The sequence below is a fragment of the Podarcis filfolensis genome (assembly GCF_964270895.1).
Source record: "Podarcis filfolensis genome assembly, chromosome: 8".
NCBI lineage: Eukaryota > Metazoa > Chordata > Lepidosauria > Squamata > Lacertidae > Podarcis > Podarcis filfolensis.
In genome coordinates this window covers 49,642,313-49,670,242 of record NC_139611.1, presented here as the reverse complement: position 1 = coordinate 49,670,242, position 27,930 = coordinate 49,642,313, and the positions used below count along the sequence as shown (strand labels likewise).

Genomic DNA, 27,930 nt, shown 5'->3' with positions numbered 1-27,930 from the left:
ACCCTTAACAAACTGCAGCTCCCAGAATTATTTGTGGGAAGCCATGACTGTTTAAAGTTATACCACTGCTTTAAATGTATGGTGTGAATGTGGCCTGTCAGAAGGCACAGATATCAAATTCTTGACTTTGCACTACACTTGCTCATAAGATCAGTTATACTTCCAACTCTTATTTTAATTTCTTTAATTTCTCTTTAGTGTGAATCTGTTTCTCACGCTCCAGGTTTTTGGATAGCTGGGAACTCTTTTTAAGACTAAGGTGTGTGACTATGAATCATATTGGCCGCCTGCATAACTGTAAAACTTGCTGTCCAAAGCAATACCCATATACCCACTGTCTTTTGTTTCTGTGTAATAAACTAATATGTTTATACTTCCTGGTGTGACAAGTTCTTAGCTGAGTATATGGGTGAAAGGTATATATGCATTTTAAAAAGACACATGTCCTGACTTCACGCAAAAGGCTTCATTTCTCTCAGTAGGGTATTGCTGGCTTCATAGACATGATGTGGGTTCAAACGTACACCTCATAACACACTTTTCTGATTTCTTCTGAGTGCACTGTGCTCACTGTATGAGTCAGCCACATAGGAAGCTGAACTGACATGTTTACTCCCAGGTGATGGATTATCTCGACATAGCGGAAAATTGCTAAAGAAGTGACTCTCTTGACCCTCGCTGCTAGTAGCAATACATTTTTGAAGCTGAATTTTGTTGCATGTGTGGCCTGTCCCATCTGTGTTTGCGATGGAAGCACATGTTCAGACTTCTGATGCGGAGCAGGGAGGGGCAGTTTTATGGGGCGAACTAAGCTCTCCTTTCCCTCTGGCTGCTGCAAAGCTCCCTCTCCCAACAACTCTCGACCAAGAAGGACCATTGGTCTAGTAGTGTTACACGCAGAGTCTGGCCAAGATCATAGCTGTCAACTTTCAGATTTGAAAATAAGGGATTAGCAGCCTCGAAAATAAGGGATCAGCAGTCTCACCTGTACCGGGGACAGTCTACGGGATATCTAACAATCCGGGATAGCAGCGGGAAGCAGCGGGAAACGGCGCTGGAATAAGGGAATTTCCTGCAAAAAAAGGGAAGGTTGACAGCTATGGCCAAGATCATCATGGTGGAGGGACTCTTTATCTTAATGTTCTATCTTGGCTCATTTCTTGATGTGCTAGCTTTCAACTTGCAGAGCTTATGGGATGATGCTGATGCTGAGAGCCAGTGTGGTGTAACGGTCTGTTATCATGTAGGACTAGCACCAGGGAGACTGGTGTCCAAAATCCCAACTCGGCCACACGGAAATCATACGCTGGGTGACTTTGCTCGGGCCAGTAACCAGCCCAACCCACCTCGCAGGGCTGTTGCGAGGATTAATTGAGAGCGAACCGTGTGGCCCACCTTGAATCCCTTGGAGGAAAAGGTGGGATATAAATGCAAGGAATAATGCTGGTAATGAGTCCCTCTCGCCCCGCCCCGCCCGCCAGCCTTTGTTCGCTACTTCTCCCCCTCAGGCCTGCCTTCCTAAACAATCACCGCCTCCCCTTGGCCCCGCCCCTTTTCCTCCCTCGCGCCGCGCCTTCCTCCCCTCCCTCACAACGACCGCTCCCGTCACCCGGGGCAACGGCTTTGAGGCGGGAGGGGATGGGCGGTGACGGCGACAGAGGCGCGGGACGGCGAGGGGACTGTGAGCGCAGCGGAGGCCCCACCCACCTCCCGGAGCAGCGCCAGCGCCGCCGCCGCTCAACCCCCTGGTCCGTCCGTCGGTGTGCCCTCGTCGCCGTGTTCCCCTCCTTCCCTCTCTGGGTCCTGCGTGGGGGACTGGCAGGCGGAGGAGGAGGCTGAGGCGGGTCACAAGACTTGCGGGGGGAGGAGGAAGGGGCACGAGGAACGTCAAAAGGAGGCCTTATTATGGGGTGAGTTCGAGGGGGCCAGAGGAGGGGAACGGGCAGAGGACCCGGGCCGACACTGGAGCCACGCCGCGGGGACAGTGAGGGAAAGCAAGGCGAGGCGAGGGACCTCTGAGCGCCTGCAGAGCGCTCCCACAAAGTAACTGGAACTCTTACTCTGCCCCGAGTGTTTCCCAAACTTGGGTCACCATCTGTCTTTGGACTACAACTCCCAGCATCCCTAGCTAGCAGGACCAGTGGTCAGGGATGATGGGGATTGTAGTTCAAAAATAGCTGGAGACCCAAGTTTGGGAAACACTGGTCCAGCCCAACCTTTCTCAACCTTGGGTCCACAGATGTTGTTGGACTACAACACCCAGCATTCTTAGCCAGCAAGACCAATGGGCAAGGATGAGGGTAGTTGTAGTACAACATCTGTGGACCTAAGGTTGAGAAAGGTTGGGCTAGCCCAGTGTTTCCCAAATTCGGGTCTCCAGCCGTTTTTGAACTGCAGTTCTCATCATCCCTGACCACTGTTTCTGCGAGCTAGGGATGGTGGGAGTTGTAGTCCAAAAACAGCTGGAGATCCAAGTTTGGGAAACACTGGGCTAGCCATACACAACTGGGATTTTTAAAAAGAAGGGTGCTCCTGACCAGCCCCAATGTCTTCCCATAGGTAACTGGTGCTTTAAGACAAGGGTGTCCCTGACCGTGCACAGTCACTGCCTTCCACCCTCCTGCAGTTACTGGGACATGTCAGCATGTTATGAAATGAGGGGCTGAACTATGGGGCACAGCATGGTTGCTGTGAGAACACTTGACAGCTTGTTTTCTGAACAACAGTGTAACTGAGGGAGGAATAGTCTTCTAAAAGAATATGAAATGGTATTAAATTATGGGAAGGAAGAACGTAAGGGGGAAGTAGGGAAAGACAGGTGAAGCTAAGGGTGAAGACAGCAATTCATTATACTGCAGGGTACTCAACGTTTTTGGGCCTGAGTATATTTGGAAATGGAAGAAACTCTCATGGGCACCACAAGCTACCCATTTCACATAAGAACTGTCAGTGCTCAGACCCTGCTCCCTGTCCAATCCAGGCAAAACATCCCCAAAACTAATAAAACACTTTGCAGACCTAAGCATTATGTAAGGTGGTGAAAATTTTAATGCTCTTCTCTTCATTGAAGACAAATGCCTAGCAATGCAGTCTTTTCACTGGACTTTAGGAAACAGGGTTCCATCACACTTTAGAACTGATGTCTGCTTTCATTCTAAGGCAGGGGTGGACAACCTTACTGTTCCTTGGGGGCACATGTAGCTGATGGGCGATACTTGGGGAACTTGTGCCAGTTTGTGTGGCTAGTCCAGTCTTGGCAGTGGGCTGGAGCATTAACATCCACACACCCAACTTACACCCACATCAAACCACAGGATTTTTTTGGAAGATGGGGACAAAGTAATACAGTCATAGCTTGAATCCCAAACGCCTTGTGAGTTGAACGTTTTGGCTCCCAAACTCCGCAAACACGGAAGTGAGTGTTCTGGTTTGTGAATGTTCTTTGGAACCCGAATATCCGAAGGGGCTTCCGTGGCTTCTGATTGGCTGCAGAAGCTTCCTTGGTTTTCGAGCATTTTGGAAGTTGAACGGACTTTCAGAACAGATTCCGTTTGACTTCCGAGGTACCACTGTATAGGGATGATATCTGTAAATAAATCCCCATTTCTTTGATCTGTTTGAAGCATCTTGGGCTACTGGGTGTAGTCTTTCTGAGGGAAAGGTCCCAGTTAATTAGTATAATGTGCCACCAGTGTGGAGAGCTTGCTGCCAGATTGCTCAAGGTCAGGGGTCGGCAACCTAAGGCCCATGGGCCGGAAGCGGCCCACAAAGGCTGTTTAACAGGCCCACGAGCCGGCCACTTGGCAAGTCCCTGCGCGCTGTGCTAAACCGATGCGGTGCGGGGACTCTCTTCCGTGGCTCCGGAAATCGCTTCTGCGCATGCGCAGATGCCGGAAATAGCGTCTGTGCAGGCGTGATTTTCGGCCTCTTGGCATGTGCAGAAGCGATTGCTGGCGCCACAGGCATGCACAGACATGATTTCTTGCATTTCATCGGCCTGGCCCATGGAGGATCTCCGCAGGAGTGATCCGGCACATGCCCAGTAAGCCTTGCTGACCCCTGCTCAAGGTCGTAGAAATGGCGCAAAAATGAACTTTGTAGTAGCAGCTGGATAGTTTTCCAGTATGTACATTATCTATTGTTGGGAAAACTAGGCCCTAGGCTGTGATTGGCAAAAATATGCCTTGTAACCAGGCTTTTTGGTATTAAAAAGTAGCCTTTGATTTATTTTGGGGGGGCCCATTCAGATGAAGGATTGTGTTGCAACGACCTGGATGTAGCTTGCTGGTGGGATCTGTGACTACGGGGTTGGTGGTAGGGTGAGGCAAGCTAATGCTGTTCTTTTTGGTCTGTACCTGAATTCCCCAAAGTTTTTTTGTTTCTTAAATTGTAATTTTTAGTATGAAAAGGATTCTATTTTAGTCTTGTGGTCTCTTAATAAAGTATTTGTCTTTATCTATTGCTGTGGCTTCTTATGGTAGGCTTTTGTCTAAATCTGGCACCTGGTTTTCACTACTGAGTAATTTGTGGGTTTGGGGCTTGGAGAACAAGGAGTGGATATTTGGCTCTTGGCTAGGTGAATTCCAAGGGCTCCAAAAAGAAATCTGAGTGTCCCCTGACTTAGATTTGGAAAACTTTTCAGGAGTGGAGGCTGGGCAGGATTGATTTTCCCTGGGCATCATTCAGCTTGGCTGCAGAGTTGAGAAATTAGCCCTGGGTAGAGAGGAATAATACCTGCTCCTTTGTTCTAGGCTAGAAGGGGTGAGATAGGAATAAGGAATGCTTACCATCATAGCTCCAATCTCAAAACAAAATTTTATTCAATCCCTTCTTTATCATACAAGTCTAGAAATAATGTAGGTGCTGTGATCCAGAGCTGCTATGCAGTTCCTGAGTCAGCAGGACTTCTGTAAGACGGGGTAAAAAAGCATGTCCTTGTATTCTGTTGAAGGATTTTAGAGGTAAAATTACTTGTTCTCACCCAGCAACAGCTGATCAGTAAAAAAAGAAACATACCAATTTTGTTTCATTCATGCTATTATAAAATTAATTGTCTAACTGCAGTATTATTATTTTGTTTTAAAAAATCCTTAAAACACAGGCAGAGCGCGTGTAACCTACAGAGTCAGCAAGTGTAATGACTTCCTCTGAACAGAAGCAAAATGAAATAGAGTCTGAAAGAGTCGCTGGAAATACAAGAATTGTGGAAACAGAATTGCGCTGCACCTACCCAAATGAGAGGCGGGAGAGGAATCAGATTTACACCCTTCTAAGCATCAGTAACAGCATAAATGAACAAGAGGAAAGGTCCTTGGATTGTACTAATGGAACAGGATGGGAGGAAGCTGTGAGTAAGAATTTTATGTTCTGAACATTTATACTCTCAGTCACAAATTATCCATTAAAAAGAATCTGCTATAGTGTAGTTTATAAATGGGCACCACCTGTCTCCTAGGGGCTGGTTCAAATGTAGTATCAGTTGAAGCATCTTGTGTTCAAATGTGCATTCTGATGAATATAAGAATTATATCCTTGGTTTCAAATCCATCAGGTGATACCGTTGCAGAAGTCCATTTAGTTATATAGGTCTCTCTTGCTGAATCTTTTCGATATAAATGTTGCAGCTGTGGATGCATGCACCTTCCCTCACCTTAAGTTGCAATACTACCTATGGCCCTGCCTAGACAGAGTTAGCTTTGCCTTGTCCATATATGCTGTGGAAAATCCAAGTCTGACTAGTCTAGTGGACTTGGGGAGGCCTTTGGAAACTATTTGTTATCTTCAATTACTTCAGAATATGGCAACCAAACTGTTGACTGGAACAAGCCACTTGGAATGTAGCTTGCCAATTTTCTGTGGCTTCTAATTTGATTCCAAGGATTTTCCAAGATACTGGTTGTGACAGGTTTTAACATATAAAGTCTCATATGGCTTCGGACCAGAGTATCTGAAGGCTTGACTGCTCCTATATGAACCTGCTTGATTTTTAAGACATTCATCAGGGGCCTTGCTTTGGGTGCTTCCACTTTCAGATGGAAAGTGGGTGGCAATCAGATAGTAGTATCCTGGTTTTGGTAGATTTTCTCCAGGGACAAATTGACTGGCACCTACTCTCCTGGATTTTTAATTGTTTTAACACTTCCTTTGCTGCTGGGTACGTTTGTTGACATTCTTATGGTTTGTATTGTAGTTCTTAAACTTTCTTAGCTGCTTAGAAAGTTTATATACTCAAATGTGGGATAAAATTATTTTAAAGAAAATATTTAAAAACAAAACTCTTGTGACACGTTAAGTCCATTTAGCGTGATAAAAACATCTGGGAGATAGACCAAGCTTTAATCCATAAAAACCTATGCCATGATAAACGTGTTAATCTTTAAGGAATGGCAAGAATCTTGTTGATCTATTTACAAAGGAATTAATAAAAATAAATTATAGGTATTAATAATTTCACCCTGTCCAGACTAAAGTCAGTGGTGTTGGGTTCCAAAATTTACATAAAAGATAATCCTTAAATTAGACAATGCTTTTGATGAAATTATTATAATGATAGTATTTGTGATTTGGTTCAGGTTAGTATATGTAGCAATAATTTAATTCTTTGCTCAGGGTACTCTACACTTTCCCATTATATGTCATTTTAAAGATGTGCAGCTGGCGCTATGCATGGAAAGAAGTCAGCCTGCATTTACTGGGGCTTATGCCCAAGTAAGTCTTCATATGACTGCAGTTAATTGTGTAATTACTTTTACAGTTTTCTTGTATTTTGGATTGTGAAGCAAATGTCAAAGCTTTTCTTCCTACTGCCATGCCATTGTTACTCTATTTTTAGGCTCATGTTTACTACATTTTTTGAGCTCTGCTTTGTGTCCTGATTTCTGTATCTAATTAAGAAGCCCTGTGGTTATGTCCACATGGTACTTATTTTTAGGGCTGCAATCATGCCAGTGGCTTCATCCAGAGTCCATCTTTTCCTTGTATACATGCTTTGCATTTCCTAGTTTATAACACCTTGCAAGTGTTGGGGGAAGAGAATGACCAGCAAGGTCTAGTGATGCTTTCTTGTGAGAGGGAGCAATCCCAGCCACCTTGAAGGAAGCAGATATGTACCTTCTCTTAACCTGCAGGCTGTTCCATCTATTGGTTGCTAAATTCTCATTTGTGAATAAAAGTTATCTAGCAGGTAATTATCACAACCCTGATTGCAACCCTGCTATTTTTCCTAAACTTCTCAGCAGGTTTTGTTACCATCAGTTATGATATTATTCTGGTGTATATTTCCTGGGACATTGTGCTTCAGTTCCTATGTGGAGAGCCATTTTCAGAATGTGGTGCTGAGAGATTATCACTAATGTATTATGCAGGGATTTATTTTGTCTCTTATGCTGTTTAGAATCTCTTCTGTTTGAAAATCCTGAGGTCCTTTGGGATCCTGGAGTAAGGTGCCATCCGTATGCTGCTGACATTTTCTTGTAAAATTCAGAAGTGGTGGTGGATAAGATGAACTGATGTCTGAAATGAGTAATAATAATAATAATAATAATAATAATAATAATAATAATAAATTTATTATTTATACCCTGTCCATCTGGCTGGGTTGCATGAACTGGATGCATGCTAACTAACTGAAGCTCAATCCAGACAAGATGGAGGTACTGATTATAATTGGTTTATAAGTGGTTTAGCTTGATACGTTGAGTCTATTTTGGGTGGTTTTGCATTTCCTTGAAGAATTAAGTGCAGAGCTTGTAGATTTGTTTAGATCTGTTCTTATATCTGGATGCCCAAGTGAGATGTTGCATGAAGCACTTTCTGCCAGTTTCAGCTGCTATGCCAGTTTTCACCCCTCCTCTTGATGACTCTCTTATGTTAAGCTAATGCAATGTCTTCATAGAATCATAGAATTGTAGTGTTGGAAGGGACCCTGAGGATCATCTAGTCCAACCCCCTACAAAGCAGGAATATGTAGCTGTCCCATACGGGGATCGAACCTGCAACCTTGGCATTATCATGCTCTAATCACTGACCCATCCAGACTCAGATGGAAAGGGATGCCTTAGAAGACTACTGAGAAGCCACAACTAGCTGCCTGAATGCTGAGATTCTCTTCAGAGACCCTTCTCTGGGTGTCCTTTGCCTGTTTTATATCTTACTTTTCGAGGCAAAAGACATTTTTAAAACAGCTTACAATGTAGCAGAGCAAGTATAACAATTTCAAAACAATAAAAATTCAGTTCTATTAACTAAGATTCTAGTTAGGAGATAATGCATCCTGATTCAGAGCAAAAAAATTGGACTGGATCATCTCTGAAGGAGTTTGCCATAGTGTGGTCTGGTTTTGTCATAATCAGGAATGTGAATGGTTTGAACGAAAAAACTAAAAGGAATAAAATAGTAAATGTGAGGATGTAGTTTACGTTACTCCAGTAGACCAGGAATTATTGACCAAACAGCAAAGCTGTCCTTGAAGAACACTTTCACATAGTCAGGAGTGCATGATCCAGCTTTCCACCTTGTATTCAAACTCAGGCTCTTAACAGGCACCACTGGAGAAGTTACTGTGGAAGGCATTTATGCTGACAGACTAGTAGGTGGCAGCTTTCAGAACCATAACTGTTCCCAGAAGCAAAGCTAACATAACCTAAGGGTTTGCTTACAAAAGCTCAGCCTGGCTGCTGTGATGGTACCTATTTTGGCTTTTGTATGGTACATAGGACTCCATGCTAGCAATGCCACCATGCTTCAGTGTTTTGCGTGGCACAGATTATTCAGACTTTTTTTGCTTTGGGTGAAGTTATTTCTATTTATGACTGCCTTTACAGGTAGACCAATCAGATTTCTGGACACCAAGTACAGGGCCTTTTCAGTGATAGTCCTGCATCTTTGGATCTCCCTCCCATAAGAACTTAATTGGCCTCCTGCTTCAGAGTTTTAAATGGGCCTTAAAGAGTTTTTTTGGTTGTTGTGTGCAACTTTTTGGGGATGGTGTTGCTGGCTTTTGTTTCATGTGGTCTATTCTGTTTTTGTTTATATTAATTGTGGTGTGGTTTTATGATACTGGTTTAAATGTGATGGTACACTGCCTTAGGAGGACTTGTCCTTAAAACTGAATTGAAAATAACTTGTGAGTTTACTGTAAGGTGCTCTGAGAAGTTCATGGTAGATATAATATTCACTATTTTTAAAAAACCCCTGAAAGGATTGATCAGAACACTTGTTGTGCCAGGGTGAGATTACGCAGCCTTCACAGCTGACTTCCTACTACTGGCAATGGGGCTGTTCTGGAGAAAAGCAACTTGTGTTTTCTAGAGGTAAAGCACCTCCAGTTGTGCACTGAAGTATAGTATAGTATAGTATAGTATAGTATAGTATAGTATAGTATAGTATAGTATAGTATAGTATAGTGTGTCTGTGGAGCATTGAAGTACAGATAATTGCTTTAGCCCATTGTCTGCTTTTTAAAAAAGCAAGTCTCTTCCTTTCTTCTATAAAATATTTTATACTTTCTATTACTTAAAAAAATAAATTCAGTACTGAGGCTAAAATCCCATTGTCCCTAGGAGGGTGTGCCAGGGAGCCATTGGATGTTTCAAATCTCCAAGTTGAGGGTGGAGAACCTCATAAGGCCTCTTCCAGCCACTGTGGAAGTCACTGTGGCCATTTGTCTTACCAATGTCAGAGTTCAAATGTTGGTTGGAGCAAAGAAAGGGGTTGGTTTGGATCTAAATCCTTTCCATATCCCTGACTCCACCCCTGCCCAATAAATAAATTGAGATAAATAAATGTCAGCCTTGGAACTGACATATGTATTTTCCTTTCTACTGGAAACATTAGGAAAGAAATAATAAAAACTTAGAAGACAAGCATTTAGAAAGGACAAATAAAAAAGAGCACCACGCTTTCCACCTTTTTGTTTTGCTACCATGTGCCCAGTAAAATGTCTTTGAGTTATTCAAATCCTCTGCCTTCTGCTGTCCCATTGGTAGGAATGCTGTTAGTGAAGAGCTCTAAAGAAAGCATTAAGAACATGAATAATAGCTTTTGGTCCTCCCATTTGAGACTAAAAATTAGCCGTAATATGATATGCACAGCTTTGTTATTTAAGTAGATTGGTATGAAACAAAAGTCGGGAGTTGACTTGTGCTGGACCTTCTTGTTTAGTACTAAACTATGACTCATTTAAGGTTTGCTCAACAGTCTTATCTGACTTTCTTGATAATGGGGCATTATTTTAAAATGGTCTAGGAACCTCATTTCAATTACACTTTTTTTTGAGCAGATAATATCTTTTCCTGCATATTGGTCCACAGTTAAAATTAGCAAGAGATTACCAGTAAATCTAGTTGCTCTGCTGCTTAAAATACTAACTTATATTCACATCATTTTGCTCTCAGGTCCAAGGCTGGGGCAAAACAGCCCCATTTGCTTATCTTCAGCTACAGAAGAAAGCTAGAAAAGCAAAGACAAGTGAGTCTGTCAGTGGATGCCAGTCTGTCAGTGGATGCCTTTACTGCTTAGATCTGAATCAAGTTATTGACAAAAGTTTGGAACAAGACTCCAAGGGTACAGAACCATTGAAAACTGATTTCAAATTAAGTACATGTGCTGCCACAGATCGTATTCCAGAAAAACAACAGACTCTGCTTTTACAGAGTGCAACCATAGACTCTTCTGCAACAGAAGACTCTAAAAAGGAAAACTATTATGGCAAAATATATTCTGGTCAGACATCCCAAGGAGAAAAGAAAAAAGTGTCCTTAAAGGATGCTCAAGCTACTTTAAGTGAAAGGAGATTTTTTCTAATGAAAGAGAGTCCTCTCTTCCAAGGAGAAAAGAGAACAGTGCCAATAAAGGAGTATAGTATACTGACTACAGGAAAACCCAAAACTCTAGAAACTGTGAAATACAAAGACACAAAAGGCTACGAGCCTCCCATATGTAATCATGTTGGCACTGAAACTGCTACTGTTAAGCCATCATTAGTACTACCACCTCTGAAAGATGCAACTCTCAAAACCACCCTGGATCCTTCAGCAAAGAAAAGCAAGACTGTTACTTCCCAGGCAAGTGAAAAATCATTCCATGCTGTTTCCGAGACAAGTTGCTGTGGTCAGGTTTTTAAAACCAAAGAGCAAAAGAGTGAAAAAAGAATAGACACAATGTGTAATGCAGTGAAGGAGCAAATAAAAATGCATGAAATAGCCTCTTTTGACTCAAGGCTTTCCAAGACTTCATTCATCTCAAGAAACCCAGATCGTTGCTACTGGCATTGTGCATTTGCACCAGATACAAAAATGGCAACCATGTCTAATTCAATTGCACTGCGAAGACACAATCATCTCAACAGCATGCATTTTCTGCATACAAAAGGAGCGCGAATCAACAAAGCTAATGAGATGCAAGACCCTTGCACCAGAAGCAGGAGTCACACTGGAACCAAACAAGGAAATGAGTCAAAAACACAGGAGATCCCTCTGCTTTCTGGACTATTCCCTTCCTTAACGGTCAGCCGTGTTGCAATAGCTGCATTGCCCTTTAGGCTGACCTGACTTTTTAAATTGTAATTTCTTGTTGGGCTATTCATGGATTTGTTTGGAGCACTCTGTATAATGAGAAAAAATACTGAAAAGTCATTGTAAAGCAGACTGGGCAGATTTGTTAATTTGCATAGGTGCTATTTTGAATAGAGTTGACTGCCACTCATTTCTGTACAAAATTAAAATACCAATTGATTACCTCTTACAATATGATAATGGTTTCAGTAGATCCTTAAATATGTTTAGTTGACCTAATAGAGTCTACAGTGTAGACTCAGGCTCTCAGAGATGAGCCTTAATTTGCATTGCCTGGATGATGTCCCCAGTTTGCCAAAACCTTTTTGTCTTTAAAAGTACACCTAGCTAGTTCTTATTTAGAAAATTGGGCATAGCGTTTCAGTACTTCCAATCCCTACTGTATGTATGGTAAATGCAAGCTACTTCGGTCTGTTTTGTTCTTATTAGTCCTTTTGCTTGGGAAGGACCACTACAGAAGCACCATGACCTGTGTAGTTTGTCTTCTCAAGGAATACTTGAACTACTGCACCAAACTCAGAATAGATGGGCAAGGGATCAGATTTTGCCTAAATTAAGCCCGTACAATTTGGAAGTCATCGAGCCATACATAGCCACAATGCCTGTTTTTGCTCTCTGTCAAGAATGGCAATAGAAGGCTGTCAAATATCTGTCAGGCCAGACTACGTTGCTCATGAGCTATATTTATCTCAATGAGTTGTACAGTTGTACAGGCCTAGACCAAGTGCTTCACCATATGGAACCTAGAAAAGTACCAAAAATTATCTGCGTAGTCTCTGCCACAATGATGTACTATTTTCAAGCGCCCTCCAATTTGTGCAAAGCCTTAGCTGTTTTTAGATGTTGTAAAAAGTTTATTTTTAAAGTTTTCTTTTATGTTTAATGTTCAAACAATGTGTAGATAAGACTAAGGAAGCAAAGTTAATATTTAGTTATATTTGTGTGTGTAGAATTGACTGTATATACTTCTTGATTTGTTTATGTTAGCTAGGACTTGTCCCCCTCTGCAAAATTAGGTAGCTCACATTGCTTTATAATCTAGATAGCTTCAATAAAATACTTTTCTGTATGCACAGTGACAGCATGTTCCTCAGTATTTCAATCCAAGAGATTTTCCTGTCAACATCTGCCATAATTATCCTACACCTTATCTGATGCATTTGGAGTAGCAGGAAGGTAATGACATTTCTGGATATCCAATTGCAAGAGTCCCAATGTCACTCACCCATGATTCATGGAATCCACTTATATTTGATCAACTGTACAGATACTTGTTCAATTAGTTTTATTATAAAATCTTGCCAAATTATTTTTAGTTTCAAACAAACAAGTTTGCACATAAACTGATCGTAGTCCTTGAACTAAATATTTTGAGTTCTTATGCAAAAAAAAATGAGAGCTGTGGCCTTTTCCTTTTGGTTTTGGTAATGGTAGCAAAGGCTCTCATCAGGAATTCATGTGCATAAACCTCATGCAAGAACACAGTAGGCTAGTTGAAAAAATGAACTTCCTTTCTTGTTCTTAAAACAGGCATGAAATTATTTAAAGCAAAAGTGTTCAATAGCATGACCATTTTTTCAGGATTCATCAGTGCCTACAAAAAAGGGATTAAAACAGTGACTGACAGAAATGTTGTAACAAACATGCAATATATTTAAGAAACCACACCTGTTTCTACAAGTGTAGGGCAAAGATTTTTGAGGTGAACCACCAATTAAATGGTGTCAATTCCTCACCACCACCACCACCCGTTATAGGAGACAAAATTGCTTGAACCATTATAAACTGTTAATTTGACCTGCCTTTTCTTGGGTTGGCTGCTAGACTTAACCCTTCCTCTTGCTCCTACTACCACTTCTGTAGAAATGCTGGTTTTTACTGAACACTGTCAAAGGGCTTCCTGCTACCCTCATTGCACATCACATTTACTGCTAAGAATTGTGAAACTCTGTGCTCCGGTTTAAAACAAAACAAAACAGGGCTTAAGCAGAGTTTTGGATAATGGATGGATACAAGCAGTCATTTACAAAGTGGTTGCTTAACCATGCTATAGCTGTAACCACTTGCTGAGTCAGTTACCTGTGTGATCCTGTTAGGCCAAGTGGATGAAAGTTTTACCTCTCATACAAAATACAGATATGTAGTTAAATGGTTGTCAGTCTTCACCTATGTAGACTTGTACCTTGTGAAATAATGGCTTTACAGAAAATAACATGTCATACTTAAGGACCAATTAATATGTGTTTTCATTTTTCAAAATTACAAGCAGAATAAAAATGTCAATAAATTTTAATTCTTTGTGAGCATAAATAACCTTGAAGTTGCTTTTCTAATGATTCCATTGATGAGTGAACCAAAATAAATAGCAGCTACTTTTCAGCGAATCTAAAATGATTGATCTTGTTACTTACCAGCTAAACCAAGTTAGTGAACTGAAAAGCTATGCTTGATAGTACTTACAAGTCATGCTTCCTGATGCTGCAGTTAGGAAAGCTTCAAAAAGCAATTTGGCATTACAATGAACAAAGTATGAATTTTGTATTACTTAGTCGAGGGTGTGGTGTGGGGGGAAGGCTGTGGCCCTCCGGAGACGGCTGGACTCCAGTTCCCCTCCTTGAACACAGTGGGGCCCACTTCTGGGTAGGTATGTCCAGGGCCAGGCTGCATATTCCACTGATTTCAGTGGGAAAGATTTAAGCATGTTCAGAACGCTAACTGAAAATAAGTAGGGACTTTAAAAGTTTCTTAGCGTTGGTTGGGTCATGCCCTTTGTTTTAACTCCCCTTTTCTGCTCTGCACAAAGAGAACAGATGCCGCAATCCAATACTCAAATGGTGCATGCTCCAAAATAAGTGTATATAGGATTACATACACAAGTAAATGTGTGTAGCATTGCATACTAACACAAGTGTGTATTGCTAACTAGCTTTTAAAATAGCATATATATTTAACAGTTTTTTTTCTTAGTTCTTCTGTGGACTTTGTCAATGATAACAGTGTGGAATTTAGCTGTGATTTCATTCTTTTTTTAAAAATTGTGGGTTGTTTTTTTTAAAATCATACTATTGATTTTCTTTTAAAGACTTGAGGGTTTTTTTAAAAAAATCACCATTATATCAAATGTGGAAAAATAGGGGGATAACAGCATGGATAATGTACATCACAAAGAATGTGAGACTACAGCAGAATTTAATAATCATTTAGCTTTAAAAATATAGAGCCTTCTTTAGATACAAATAATCATTTGATTCCTCCCCACCCCCCGCAAATGCACCCCAAGACCCTCCTGAATTTATATCCGTTAAAAAAAACTTGACCAGTTCTGTGGACACCCTACTGTGATTCTGTTATACCAGAATATTTTTGGGTGATTCTCCCGGGACTCCCACGCCGATGTATCCTTTTAAAAAAGGACTACACCTGCTTTTACACTTTCACCATTTTGGCAAGTGGCCCCCAGAGGGCTGACATTGGGTCTTTTTATAGGATTTCATTACTAACTTGGTTCAATAAATCATCACCAGCAGGACATATCCAATATAACATTTAGTGGAAAATTCTCATTTTTCAAATGCAAGTCCTAGAGAGCATGGAAAAGTTACCTAACATGACACTGAAAAGTTTAAGAAGAATTTGGCCAAAATTCACTACAAGTTTTGTAAGAGGTTTGGTGAAATTCATTATATTAAGTGTTTTTTGTGAAAGTGAAAGATTCACGTTTTTGGTGTGGCTGCAAGACTCTGAATTTAAAGGCACCATCTTTCCCCCTCCCTTCTTTCCTTCCAGGAACAAGGCTGGGGGAGAGCTACTCCTTTCACATGCTGTAAGATCCAAAAAGAGACCAAGAAACCAAGAGTAACCAAAACAGTCTCAAGCATCTCGCACCAGAATATGGTGCCTACTAATAAGAAAAACATGGCCTGGGTAACACAGTTGGCAAGAGAGAGACAAAAAATGGACAGCAAATTTACTGAAGGAGAACCAGTTTCAAGCAACAAAAAGATTGAAGTTTCGTGCATCAAACCATACAACTATGTCCCAATGATGACAGCCCATGCCGAGGGAGACAGAAAGAGAGGGAAATTAGATTCTATCCAAACATTCCTAGGTGAAAAAAGGAGCTTGCCAATAAAGGAATATGAAATCAAGTACTCACAACGGCAGACAGAACCTGACATCCTGAAATATAATGAGATCGGCCTGCCCAGAGTAATCCACGGCAATCCTCCAAACAGCTTGAGCTGTATAACCTTAAATGCATTTTTGGTCTTCAGACCAGACGAAGGCAATGTAATCAATTTGCATCTGGAGCCTCCTTCAAAGCATGAAGCAACAGCAGTCAAGAGAACTGAGGAAGAGGACAGCACGGACGCAGTCTCCTATAGCCACGTAATTAAAAAAGTAAAGCAGAAGAGTGAAAAAAAAGTTGGTATGAATAATACGGTGAAAAAGCAAATACAAAAATCATGTATCGCCCTTTGACTTGTCCATGGTGCTCAGCTATTTTGTCTCGTCTTCAAAGCTGTTTGACTTTTTCCTTTGCACTGAATTAAGATTACATTCAAGCTTCCATTCCAAATCATTGCTATTCTAAATGCAATACGAACACCTGCATGGTTTGTACTGCCCTTGTAAAATTATGATAGTAGCAAGGGCAATTGCTTTAACTCAACAGGACTGATCATCTCAATTAATTGGCAGTGACTAATTTTAAACCAGTGAGGCCAATGAGCTGGGATTTAAGGGACACTCTTGGTTTCTGATGCTATTTTGGTTCTAGTAGGTTGCTATAATTCAGAATGACTATATATTAAGGTGGTTATTCTTTCTCCCAATATCTGGAGTCCCAAAGCACCATGGGTGGTTTTCACTTGGCACACCTGGCCTTCCCAGCTGCCCCTTTCAGTGGTAGCACAAACAGCCAGAGAAACTCATCCCATTGGGAAGCCCTCCAGAGCACACTCCTCTGGCCCCAGGATAAGAACAGCTGCCACTAGAAGGAAATCCCTCCATTCCCTATGAATGAAAGCTTTTTGCAAGACCCAAATGTTACAGGGGATACTGAAATTACTGTCATGTCAAGGAACCATGAAGCAATGGATGCCAGTTTTGTAAAGCAAGGATGCCTTGATTAGTTTTGATTGATACAGCACATCAGTTACAATTGTGCTAACCCTCCCAATTTCCTCAAAAAATTAGGAAAACCAGGACCAAATCATGGGACATAGGAATTGCTACAGTACAATAATAAGGGACAGCATTTTGAGTCCAACACAATTCAGCATTTGGGGTTTGGGGGAGAAAGAAACCTATTTACAGGTAGTTTTCACAGGTTTATGCAGGGGAACCACTGAATTTGCTGTGTTTTAAATATTGCAAATTTTGATGTTACAATATATTATTATTATTAAATAAAAATGCAATATATTAAGACTGCAGACAGGGCACTGAATATTAGTGCTGTAAGGTTGCAGATTAGAATTGCAATCAAGCACAATCCAAAATACTTTTTTTGCAACACTGGGGCAATGATATTTTGAATGTCAGCTTATACCCTAAAACTAATTTGCTGAGAATAGGGAGCCTTAGCATTAGAAATCTGGCTGGTTATGAAAATATAATTCTATTAATCCTTCGTGATTCTTCAGTTAGAAGAGTTATTCCCCAACTCCTGTGTTTGTTTGTTTTTTAAAAAGTTTATAGTGGAATAATTATTTCCCTCCTCACCCCAAAACATAGGTCTATTGTGTGGCAGTATAGTTGTGCCAGGTGTGCCTACCTGAGATGCAGAAGAGCTTCCTTCCTACTGATGAGTAAAAAGCCCTCCCTGCTCAATGCCTACTGCATTTTATAGACTTTAAAAATAATATTCTTATAATGTGGAATTTTCCTTTACAGTAAACATGGGCTAAATATAGTCCACAAACTTTTTTTTAAAAAAATCACCAATTAAGTTAGGATACATCAAGTACAGCCTTCAAACTATAATTATTCTCTTAGCATGGCAGCAAAATCTTATAATTATTTGGAGGCTTAGTTCTAAGAGGTATGATAACCACACATTAAAATGAGTAGCCTTTTCCTTTTACATGACCTCTAAGAACCTTCATGGGTTTGGTGTTTGCCCTTTAATAAATGGCGCTTTGAAACACAGGGCTTATCCACACTTCCTCTTGTCCTGCTGCTTTTCCCTAGTGAAAACCCACTCCTCATCCCTCAGAGCAAACAGCAATTTGGGTTTCCCCCAGATTGCCATTTGTTTCAAGCTAAAGAGCTGGTTTCCCCTTGAAAGCGAGCATGGCAAGGGGGAAGCCACTTGGACCTGAGCTTTCTAGGTGTGGCACAAACAGAAGTGTGGATGAACCCCAAGGCTTCACAGAGGAGTCTGCAGAACTTTTTGATGTGTTCCAATTACAGTTCTTGCTGCCAATAAAGAGGCTAAAATAAAGACTTTTTATTTTAGTGTAGACTAATTAAGTAGTTTGGTGAAATAACCAGAATTGCACATAAAGGAGTCAGTCTTTGAAATGTTCTCTTTGGTCATATTGTTAGTTTTTTTGAAAAAATTATTACCCCCAAACGCCTCTACCAAAGAACATGACTGCCACCTGTGGGCAAATGTACCAGTCCCTTGCCATCCCTTCCAACATTTGAAGCTGCTTTGAAGGTCTTGGGGGGGGGGGTCTTGAGACAGATGTGAGCTTGATGTGGATCTCCACCTTTTTTTGATGCCCCCCAATACCATAGCCCCACTGAACAAAACAGCTTCAAGCAGGCATTTGTACACGTGTGGTCAAGGCACAGAGGGCAAGGCACTCCTTCAGAGTGCCCTTGTAGGCCCTACACTCTCCAGATTGGCTCTTGCTGCTGCTGGAGACAGAAAAGTATGTGGGGGTCAGCCCCAGACACAGCAGCTAGCATGCCTGCCTATCGTGGCTCCCTTGTGATCAGGGAAGGATCAAGGTGGCAAAGCACGGGATCCCAGTTACAAAGAGGAGGTGCTGAGGGAGCTTTGGAGGCTGTATACAGCAAGCCTTTCATTTACTTTTGAGTGCCTGGATGGGGTTGTGGATGCAGAGGTGGAGGGGCATAGCACAGGTGAGGGGAAAGAAGAGTAAATGGAGAGGGAGGCAAAAATAGCAACTAAGTGATAAAATAATATGATGAACGACAGAGAAACGAACAGAAAAACAGAATGGAAGAGAGGAAGAATAGTTGGTATGAGAGGGTTTGTGTATGTGTGTTTGAGACTGGATGGAGGATGGAAGCATGTCTGTTGTGTGTAAGGATGGAAGGGGTTGGTTTATGTGAGGAAGAATGGTTGATGAAATGGAGAAAAGCTGTGAGGAAAAAGGGGTGGGCTATCCGTTGGCTCCAGCCTTGCCTACTGCCATTATGCGGCCTCTGACCACCTTTCCCCCACGGAATGCAGCTCCTGCATTCAGAACTGTTGGCCACCCCATATTAAACCATAGCCACGCTTGCATAGCCCTGGGAAAAGAATGCCAGCATGGCTACATCTCCTGCAGTCACGGCCCATCATTTGCAAACCCCTTGCATCAGGGCAAAACCATACCCTTTATCACTACTTTGGTTTTCTGGCAAGGAATAAAAAAGAAATGCTATCTCCATCCACACAGCCAAAGGCTATTGCACTACAGCAATTTGACGGGGGCTAGTGAAAAGTGTGACATTGCGTTTCCATTTCACAGTATAATCCACTTTCTAGACCCAACTATTTCTTACAATAGAGGAATTAAATGGCAAAGTGTTCAAGTAACCATTTAGTGTAAAACAAGAGGCAGGGGGAAAAACTGGTGAGTTAAGGCAGAAAGACATTTATTTGTTCATCTTTGTGACATAAATGTGTTTCATTATATATACAGGTAGGCCCTTAACCTGAACAGTTTTATTCAAGACAAAGAGTTCATTTATTTAAAGCTCACAGTATTTGCAATTCTATGCATGCAGTTGTGTGTGCAAACACCTAATGGACAGAGAAGAGTCAGTTCTACCATTTTACTGTCTGAAAGCAGAGGAAACTGTGCACTTGCATGTTGGTCTAAATTGTCATTGCATGCACGTGTAAGATTAATGTGCTCTTTGGCATTTCATCTTGATTAGCTGCCTGAAGAGAATACGTATGCATCGGAGGAGAAAAAGGAGGCTTGTGGCTCCATAAAGAATAACAGATTTAACTGTGGTAGATAAATTTGATCTTTAACAAAGTGGGCACAAATGAGAGGGGGGAAACCCCTAGAAAAAAAGGACTACTCTGTCCCTAAACATGGCAGAAAGGAGGGTGTAGTGAAAATTGCAGCTGCAAACGAGAATGAGATTTTCTTTCACTTACCCATATCCAGCCAGATATTAAAACTGTAATCATATGACAACCTCCTCTTCAAGGTAACAGGCCAGTTTCATTTTTATTCAGGATTCCTCCAGCCCATCTGCTCCCTATCCCCTCAGTGATGAAATGAAAGTCATTCTCTTGAGGCTAGGAAACAGCAGCACTGTATTGTTTCCTTGCAAAAGCTCCATAAAGTGCAAGAATTGGATACAGAAAATATTCAATGATATACATGATCGATGCTGGAATTTAATATGGTGTCATTTAGATGTTTCATCTACATGCCAAGGTTCTGATACAACCCTTGTCCCTTTAATAGATAAACTGGGTGTATTGACTCATTTTCACATTTCAGGCAACTTGCGGTGGACAAAACCCCTTAGTTCACTGGTATTGTTCAATGACACAGTTTTGCTTCTGACATGGTATACCCATGTTTAGGCTGCAGGTGGGGGCTCACATTATTGAATGCTCCTCCATACAGAAGGGTTCCCTCTTATTTTCTATATGGAAAACTAGGTATTAGGGAATTTTTAAAAAAATTGCAGGGGGGTTGAGGTGTAATCAAGCATACGTGTTCCCATCTGCAGCCCATACACAGGCTAGACACAAGTTTATTCACAGTGCAATCCTACATTTAGTCAGAAACAAGTCCGTGACCTCCAAAAACCCAAATCCCCATAAAGCATGCAGAGGCTCACAGAGTTTCATTTCCAGTGTCTGTGTACGCCATCTCAATCTGCAGTCAGAGGTCAAGCATGTGTGTGTATGTATGCACACCTAGAATTTTTCTTGAAAATTAGCAAGCATAATGAAATGAAATACCATACTTTGATCCAGAAAGAGTAAGACATCACACTAAGCTCTGCAACTCATGTTTTTTGTTTTCAAGTTTAGAAATATCCATTAAGCAGACTAGTGCTATTTCGTGGTAGAAAATGATATTCAAGAATGTTCCTTTAAAAGTTAATATAAGCTTTGCAAACAATAAAGAGGTGGTTGTCTATTTCCTGCCTGCTCATCCTCTTTTACTCTTTCATCCATCTCGAACCAGCTACAATGACAGGCAAATATCCTGGGTGCATCTACTGCCACAGGTAACCTCTAACGCTGCCTTTGCCAACCTGGCTATGTTGGCTAGGGCTTATGGGAACATCTGGAAGGCACCAGGTTGGCAAAGGCTACTGTACAGTGATTGTGAACGAGTTATTTTACTTTCTAAAATGATACTAAGCAACTCACCCAGTACAGTGAGTGTTAGGCCCTGTTTTCAGACGCTCAAAAAAGACAACTAAGCCCTCTAGAAGCAGGCGTGAGAAAGGAAGCAACCAAACCCTGGGAGGAACAGCTTGCCAAAGTTTCTTGTTGTTTGCCTGAGATGGGTAGTAACTTGTAGTACTTGCCTTATTATCGTTGCCGAAAAACAAATATGGTTGGTTTTTAGTTCAAGTTAATTTTAACCCTTAACTGAAGAAAAAGTGAAGAATTTCAAGGATGAGTGTTTCCCTATAGAAGACAGGACTCAAGTTAGAGCTGATGTAAATGTCAGCTGACTATATGCACCATGCGTGCTGTATTATACTTGGGATTGTAAGGAAGATCATGCCTGTATATATCAGCGTCCATCAGATTGAGAGAAAGGCATTTCTTGTTTCTTAGTACTATAGCAATCAGGGCTAGTCACACAAACACTAAGATATCAGTATGTATATTAGCATCTTTCACTTTCTATGAAGTAGAAGAATAATATGTAGAAGCTGAGCAGGACATTCTTAGTTTGCTTTTGACAACAACATGCTGAGTTTGATAGGTTGCGGAGGGCTGGGTGGTTTAGATCTAACAAGGGATAATCTCCAGCTCAGAAGGAGGATATGTGGTATCAACCTCTATTCAGGTCAGCTGGTTCATGCTGACAGAAACTTACCTTCCTGTAGCTATTGTGTCATGCAAGTGGGCCCTCTGTGTCTAGGTCATGACAATCATGCTAAACACTTGTATATAAACCAATTCTTAAAAAATTCAAATCTGTTTACTGCTCCCTCATTAGCAGGTAGGTTACCCTGATTGCTAGAAAATACTATGGAATTGGAAAACCAAAGGCAGAAGATGTAGCTTATGCACCAAACTCCCTTTAATTAACTCACATTAATCAAATACAAGGATTGTGTGCAGACAGTTGCAAACTGAGCAACATTCTGGTTCAATCACTCTGATGAAATGGTGGGGGGAAACAATCAATAGAAACAAAGAACAAAATGTTACAAGATTCATTTCGAAGACAGGCTCAAAATCTCCTTTAAAAGGATGCCAGGAACGTGAAAGGTGTTCAGAAACCAGGTCTTTTCTGCAAATATGACTAGGCTGAGTCAATATTTTCTCTCTATAGCAAATATATTCTTGGAATCTCCTACTAAAGAAAGAAGATAGCCAAAGGTGGGGCATGCAGGAGATCTGCCATTCCTGGAGGAGAAAATAAGCTACTGTAGTTTTGTACACTGAGCTGTGGATGGCTTTTAAGTCTTCTTCTATGAGTCCAAGGAGTGTGGAACATTTCTTCCCCCACAAGCAGAAATCCATGGATTGATTTAGTCACAGCAGCAGTTCAAGGCGAGCTATTGCATAAGCACCCTATGTAGGATAAGATACCAGTAACAGAATAGAGCCCAAAGGTCAATCTGCACTATTGGCACTGGCAGTACCCATCTATAAGTAGCTGCTTAAAGACAATCACATCAACTTAAGAAGGCGATTATATACCAACATGATCTCCACTGCATTAGTGGTACTTTGTTTAAGGTGTGGGGGACCCAGAACAGCTGCCTGTTTTGTTTGTGGAAAAGCTTAATATACATACTCATATTAGTGCCTGAACACCCTGACCACAGATACGCATCAACAATTCAAACCCACTTCAAGGTGCCCGTGGACACTTTAATCAAAAGTGCACCTAGGCGACTACATTCTGAACTGCAAGTACCAAGCTGTATACCACAGCAAGCCGGATGACACTAGCTTTGCACTGGAAGCACTAGGAGAGCACTAAGCTTCAGAGGGATAAGGGGCTTTTTAGTTGCATCCCAACCAGAGTATAGTTAAATCTCTGGAGTGCCATCTTTTTAATGTATTTTAAATTCTTGTGAACCAACCTGGGATCTTATGGTGGAAGGGCAAGTAATAAATCAAATAATAAATAATAATAAATAATTCGTGTGACCATGGAGGAATAACAGTACCACTCCTGACTGGCAATGGACCTTAGATCAAAACAACTTGCATGATACATAAAGAGTTCACCCTAGTGATGTCATTACTTCACTGCTGCCTGGGACTCTGACCAAACTGCATCATTTCAGCTTCATCGCTTGTTAAACAGCATCAATCTAGAGATTGATTGAAGAACAGTGTGTAACCTGCATCAACCTGGAAGCTGTTTGCCACTCTTTGGCTGAAGCAATCAGCTGGTGCATACCAAAATGTTATGTACATACAGGACCCAGTTGAGAGTTCTTCTTCCAAATGCTTATCCAAGGCTCAGTGGGAAACAGATGCTCAATTCTGCGGAATAAATGCTTGGAGAGAGAAAAAATAAACCCTGCATGCAATTAATGAAGATTGCAAATATCCAGTGTAGGATATCCTCTTCAGTAAACAAAAAACGGAAATAGAAGTTTCTGAAGAACATCAACAGATAACACTGAGCAGTTGCCAACACTTTAGACTTTGCACAGAGTATGTTGGGTAAGAGTTAGAAGGTAAGACACAAAATCAGTGTGGAAGTGATGGGTCTATGCTGACAGACCATTAGCAGCACTATACAAAGACAACAACAGGCCCTATCACTGAACATGGTGCTCTCCAGATGCTGCTGAACTCCCAACTCCCATCAGCCTCAGCCAGTAGGGACAATTGTCAGGGATGATAACAGTTGTAGCCCAGGAACATCTGGAGGACCACAGATCCTCCATCCTAGCCCTAAGTTTTTTTGCCCTTTGAAAGATAAGTTGTTCTTGGAGGAGCTGAGGGCTCAACATGAATTTAAAGAATTCAGTCACAAACAGAACTTTATGTCCAACAGCAGGTAAAAGCTGTAGTTGAACACATGCCATCTGCTACTTTGATGAACAATTTCCTTTATCACTTGGTAGAAGAGCTTCCTAGTAATCTTGTCCTGAGCAGATAGGAACTCACTGTTTTCTCATAGTTTGCCTTGCAGCTATGTTTCCAAAGTGATTGTTTGACATAAGCTCTTAGGACAGATTAAAAAGAAAAAAGGTAAACTGGAAATTTTAGTCAATAATCCCTTTTCAGAGGCAATGAAAACCAGCAGCTCTGAAGAGTTGCTGACACAAAATACACTGAATTAAATAACATATATCCAAGTGTATATTTGAAGTATCCTCTCACATTTCTGCATTGGTGCCTTCCTTTCTTTTCCTTGCTTAATATAGATTTTTGCAAGCCATTGAGCTTAATTCCAAACTGTCTGCTAGAACTTGGCAAGACTGTTCAGAAACTAAACGTCTTATAGGCTACTAACATTGTTTCAAGAAAATTGAATCCATGATCAACAAGGATTTACCCATGTTAAACATGTTGGGTTGTATTAGTCATACACTGAGCAGACCAACCAAAATTAATGGACATGTCTAAATTAGATTAATTTTAGTAATCCTAGTCTGAGTATAGCTTAGTTGTACAGAATCCAAAGTGTACTGCTGCACATTTTTCTTAGCATGATGATGTCAATATTCAGTTGTCCACCTACCTACAGTCGCAAGTATGAAGTCTTACTAAATTTATATGGATTAGAAGCCAGATGAGACAGAGAGAGAGAGAGAGAGAGAGAGAGAGAGAGAACTTGTTCTGTACTTTGGTTGGTTTTCTAGCAAGCAACAAGCTGCTGCAAGTATGTAGGGCACATTCCTGCCAAATTGTTAGCCTATGTCACAGCAACATGCGGAAGCGTGAATCTGTAGGAATTCTTGGGCACAACCATGATGTAACCCCTGTAGAGCTGAATTGCAACAAAGAACTCCAAAAACAAGAAGAAAAAAGAGAAGAGCTGCATTTTCAGGATTTGGGGAATGAGCCAGAATTTAAAGAAAACTAGGTTTTGGTCCATTAAAAAAAAACAAAAAACCTACAGCACAATTCCATGTTTGATTACTCAAGAACTCCACTCTGTTTAGTGGACTTCCCAAATACAGGACTGCTGCGTTAATAGTCAAGATCAGAGGACAGGTATTACTAACAGCTATGAGTTTGGAACTTAAAAGAGTTTTTTTTTAAAAAAAAATGTAACTCAGCATAGCAGAGGGCAGACACAATATTACTACCAGTTATGAAGTGTTCAAACATACACAAACACACAGCAGTGAACATATGCACACGGGATTCATATTAGTAAACACAAAACAGTTAAAGTAGCTTATAGTAGGACACAGTTTGTAAACCAACCATATGTGGTCAATTACATTCAGTGGAGGTGACTTGAATGTCAGTTTCTCCTACCCACACATAACTTAATCCTCAAAGAAAAGAGTTTGAGAACAGCACTCAATGGTTTGATTTATCAGGACCCTGAAACAGAGAACACAATTCTGCACAAGTCTGTGTTTCGACTGAACTGAACTGTGACTCCATTGTATTCCAGGCCAAGTCAGCCAACAAAAAGTCATCCATAGCAGTCTGAGTCTCATTGCTAGTAAGAAATAAACTGCCAAGGGTTTCAAAGCAGCTATCCATGGTCTGTGTTTCAGCACTATTCAGCTGGACTTTGCTTTCTGCCATTTGGTTAGAGGAATTTTTTGCAGGAAAATGCACTTCTGTCTGTGTTTCTGTATCAGATGAGTCTGTGCTCATAGAGAAGGTAGACTGTTTCAAGATGCTCCCCAAAGGCAAATAGGGGCTGTCTAAAAAGAAATTTAAGTCTGTCTGGGTCTGTGTGTCAAACATCTCCAAACCTAAGAAATTGGGATTACCCCTGCAGCTATAGGACTGGGTGGCATTATCTGAAAATAAATCTGTCTGGGTTTCAATATCTAGTAACTCCAAGACTGGCTCAGAGTTCAGTTGGGTCTCTTCTGTTTGTGTCTGGATATTGGAGGCTGTGAAGAAATCCTCAATGTCAAAATCAATTCCTGTGTTCTGCGTAGGGCCAGAAGGCAAGGGTGTGCCAGCATGCGAGCTAGTGTCAGTCAAAAGATTACGGTTATCCAATGACTGACCCGCTGTGTTATTCGAAAAAATAGTTTCAAGATCGTTCAGTAACTCCATTGTCTGGGTCTGATTGTCTGTCATAACCTGCTGTGGGAGAATATTATTTTGTGCACTGAAGCTGATAACTGGCTCACACTTAGTGTCTGGACTCAAAGATTTGCAGCTTCCTCTTTGCAGCAGACTTTGACCCAGGCCTGCAGCCATCAAGTTGCTGCCTGGAAGTCCCACTGTGGTTGAATCACTGAATGATGAACTAACACTGTCAAAAATGTCATTGCACATTACAGCCTGGTCCATTTGTACTCTCCCATCAATATCTTTCTGCGACCTATTGGTCTGAGTCTCCCGAGAAATTCCACATGACTGAAAGCAAGCCTGTGCAAGTGCATCTGTCTGAGCAGCTATGGAAGAAGTCAACTTTGAACTGGGTAACAGTGTCTGTGTCTGCACATTAATTGGCAACAAAACCTGAGAGCTGAACGTCAGGTCTGTTTGAGAACAAGAGGACACCGATGAATCAGGAGTCCAGGCTGCAGATGTCACAAAGTTCTGCGAAATATAAGATAAGTCCGTCTGCACATTTGTTGAACAAATCCCGTTCTTGTAGCATATGGCTTCCAGATCTTGGATTGTATTATCTGATGCCCCTTTACCCAAATTGACCTGGATACCTGTGCTGACTGGCTCAACACTGCCAGCATTTTTGGTTTTTGAAAGGGGCAAGGTGCTTTTAAATGCAAGTGTTTCAGCCTCCAGTCCTGGTATCATAAATCCTACCGGCAGAGGCATTAAGTGAACAGTACTCATAACAGACCCTTTGTCATCAACAGCAACTACAACGGGTTTGACAGAAGAGTCTGGTGCTGATACAAAGATAGGCAATTGAGTAAGCTGCATTACAGGGAGTTTAACCAAAGCCACTTTTGGCTTTGGCAGAAGCAACTTTGGTGAATTTTTTGGCTGCGTTTGTGTTTGCTTAGTAGTATAGGAACAGCTAGAATCTTCAAAGGAAGCTGCTGGCTTCATCTCAGAGGTCTCCAAGTCTTTAGTGCTAGTACATCTGGTCTGGACACTGGCAGAAGCTCCTTTAACTTTTTCTCCCACCAACTGATTGGATACAGAGGTTTCAATTTTCCTTTTCTTACTTGGTGGATCCCTGTAAATATTACAAAATCTTTGACTAAGTACAGCTGTAGCACATACTCCTTCATTCCCTCCAAATCTTTCCCACCCCACCACTTTTACCATTTCTATAACAAAATTTAGAATAATGTGAATTGTTTGCCTTGAAAGCATACTTAGAGAAATTAAAATAGTAACACACTGAATTAGGGTAATGTTAAGCAGAAAACTGCATTGCTGGGTAAATAAGTCAGAGTTACAGTTAAACTCTGTGCCTCTGTGCTATTCAACCAAAGCATAATCTTACAGCAGTTTAGCAGCCAACAATGCTGACCTAAAAGTAAAACTTGCACTGCAATTCCACACAGTCTATAATACTGTGCATTAAGTATTTTGATAAAGGACTTCAAAAGCAGTAGTCACCCCGCCTCCCCACATTGAATGGAAATGAATTCTGAATTCTTAGATAGTTCAAACAGAATCACTTTTACTGGTGGCAGCATGTTGGATAATAATTGATTGTATAAAAGCCTGGAAAAATCCATGCCTCTTTAGTTATCCTTAAAAAAAAATTGTTGGTAAGATAAGGGAAGCTGTCAGTGGCAGTGATCTTCACAGAATGGTGTTAGAACTCCTCCCCCTTCCAATGTTTTAAGGCAAATATAT

General features: G+C 41.1%; 2 protein-coding genes across 3 annotated transcripts in view; one reads left to right on the top strand and one right to left on the bottom strand.

The window, feature by feature from the left end:
• The first annotated feature begins 1,609 nt into the window (after positions 1-1,609).
• LOC310769980 (uncharacterized protein C16orf46 homolog) lies at positions 1,610-21,327 on the top strand. 2 transcript variants are annotated; one of them, XM_083629821.1, is made up of 4 exons: positions 1,610-1,910; positions 5,102-5,347; positions 10,395-11,504; positions 15,360-21,327. In XM_083629821.1, the coding sequence occupies exons 2-4, from the start codon at positions 5,138-5,140 to the stop codon at positions 16,053-16,055; spliced, it is 2,016 nt and encodes a 671-aa protein (XP_083485947.1). In that variant the 5' UTR covers positions 1,610-1,910; positions 5,102-5,137; the 3' UTR covers positions 16,056-21,327. The 2 variants fall into 2 exon arrangements, with proteins under 2 accessions (XP_083485947.1, XP_083485948.1); XM_083629822.1 differs by having other exon boundaries at positions 1,646-1,910; positions 10,395-11,063.
• The window catches only part of ATMIN (ATM interactor), a 17,045-nt gene continuing 8,506 nt past the window's right edge, over positions 19,392-27,930 (bottom strand). Inside the window, exon 4 of the mRNA XM_083629820.1 lies at positions 19,392-27,298. Within this exon, the coding sequence (XP_083485946.1) occupies positions 25,480-27,298 (1,819 nt within the window). The 3' untranslated portion in view covers positions 19,392-25,479. The remainder of the gene's footprint in view (positions 27,299-27,930) is intronic.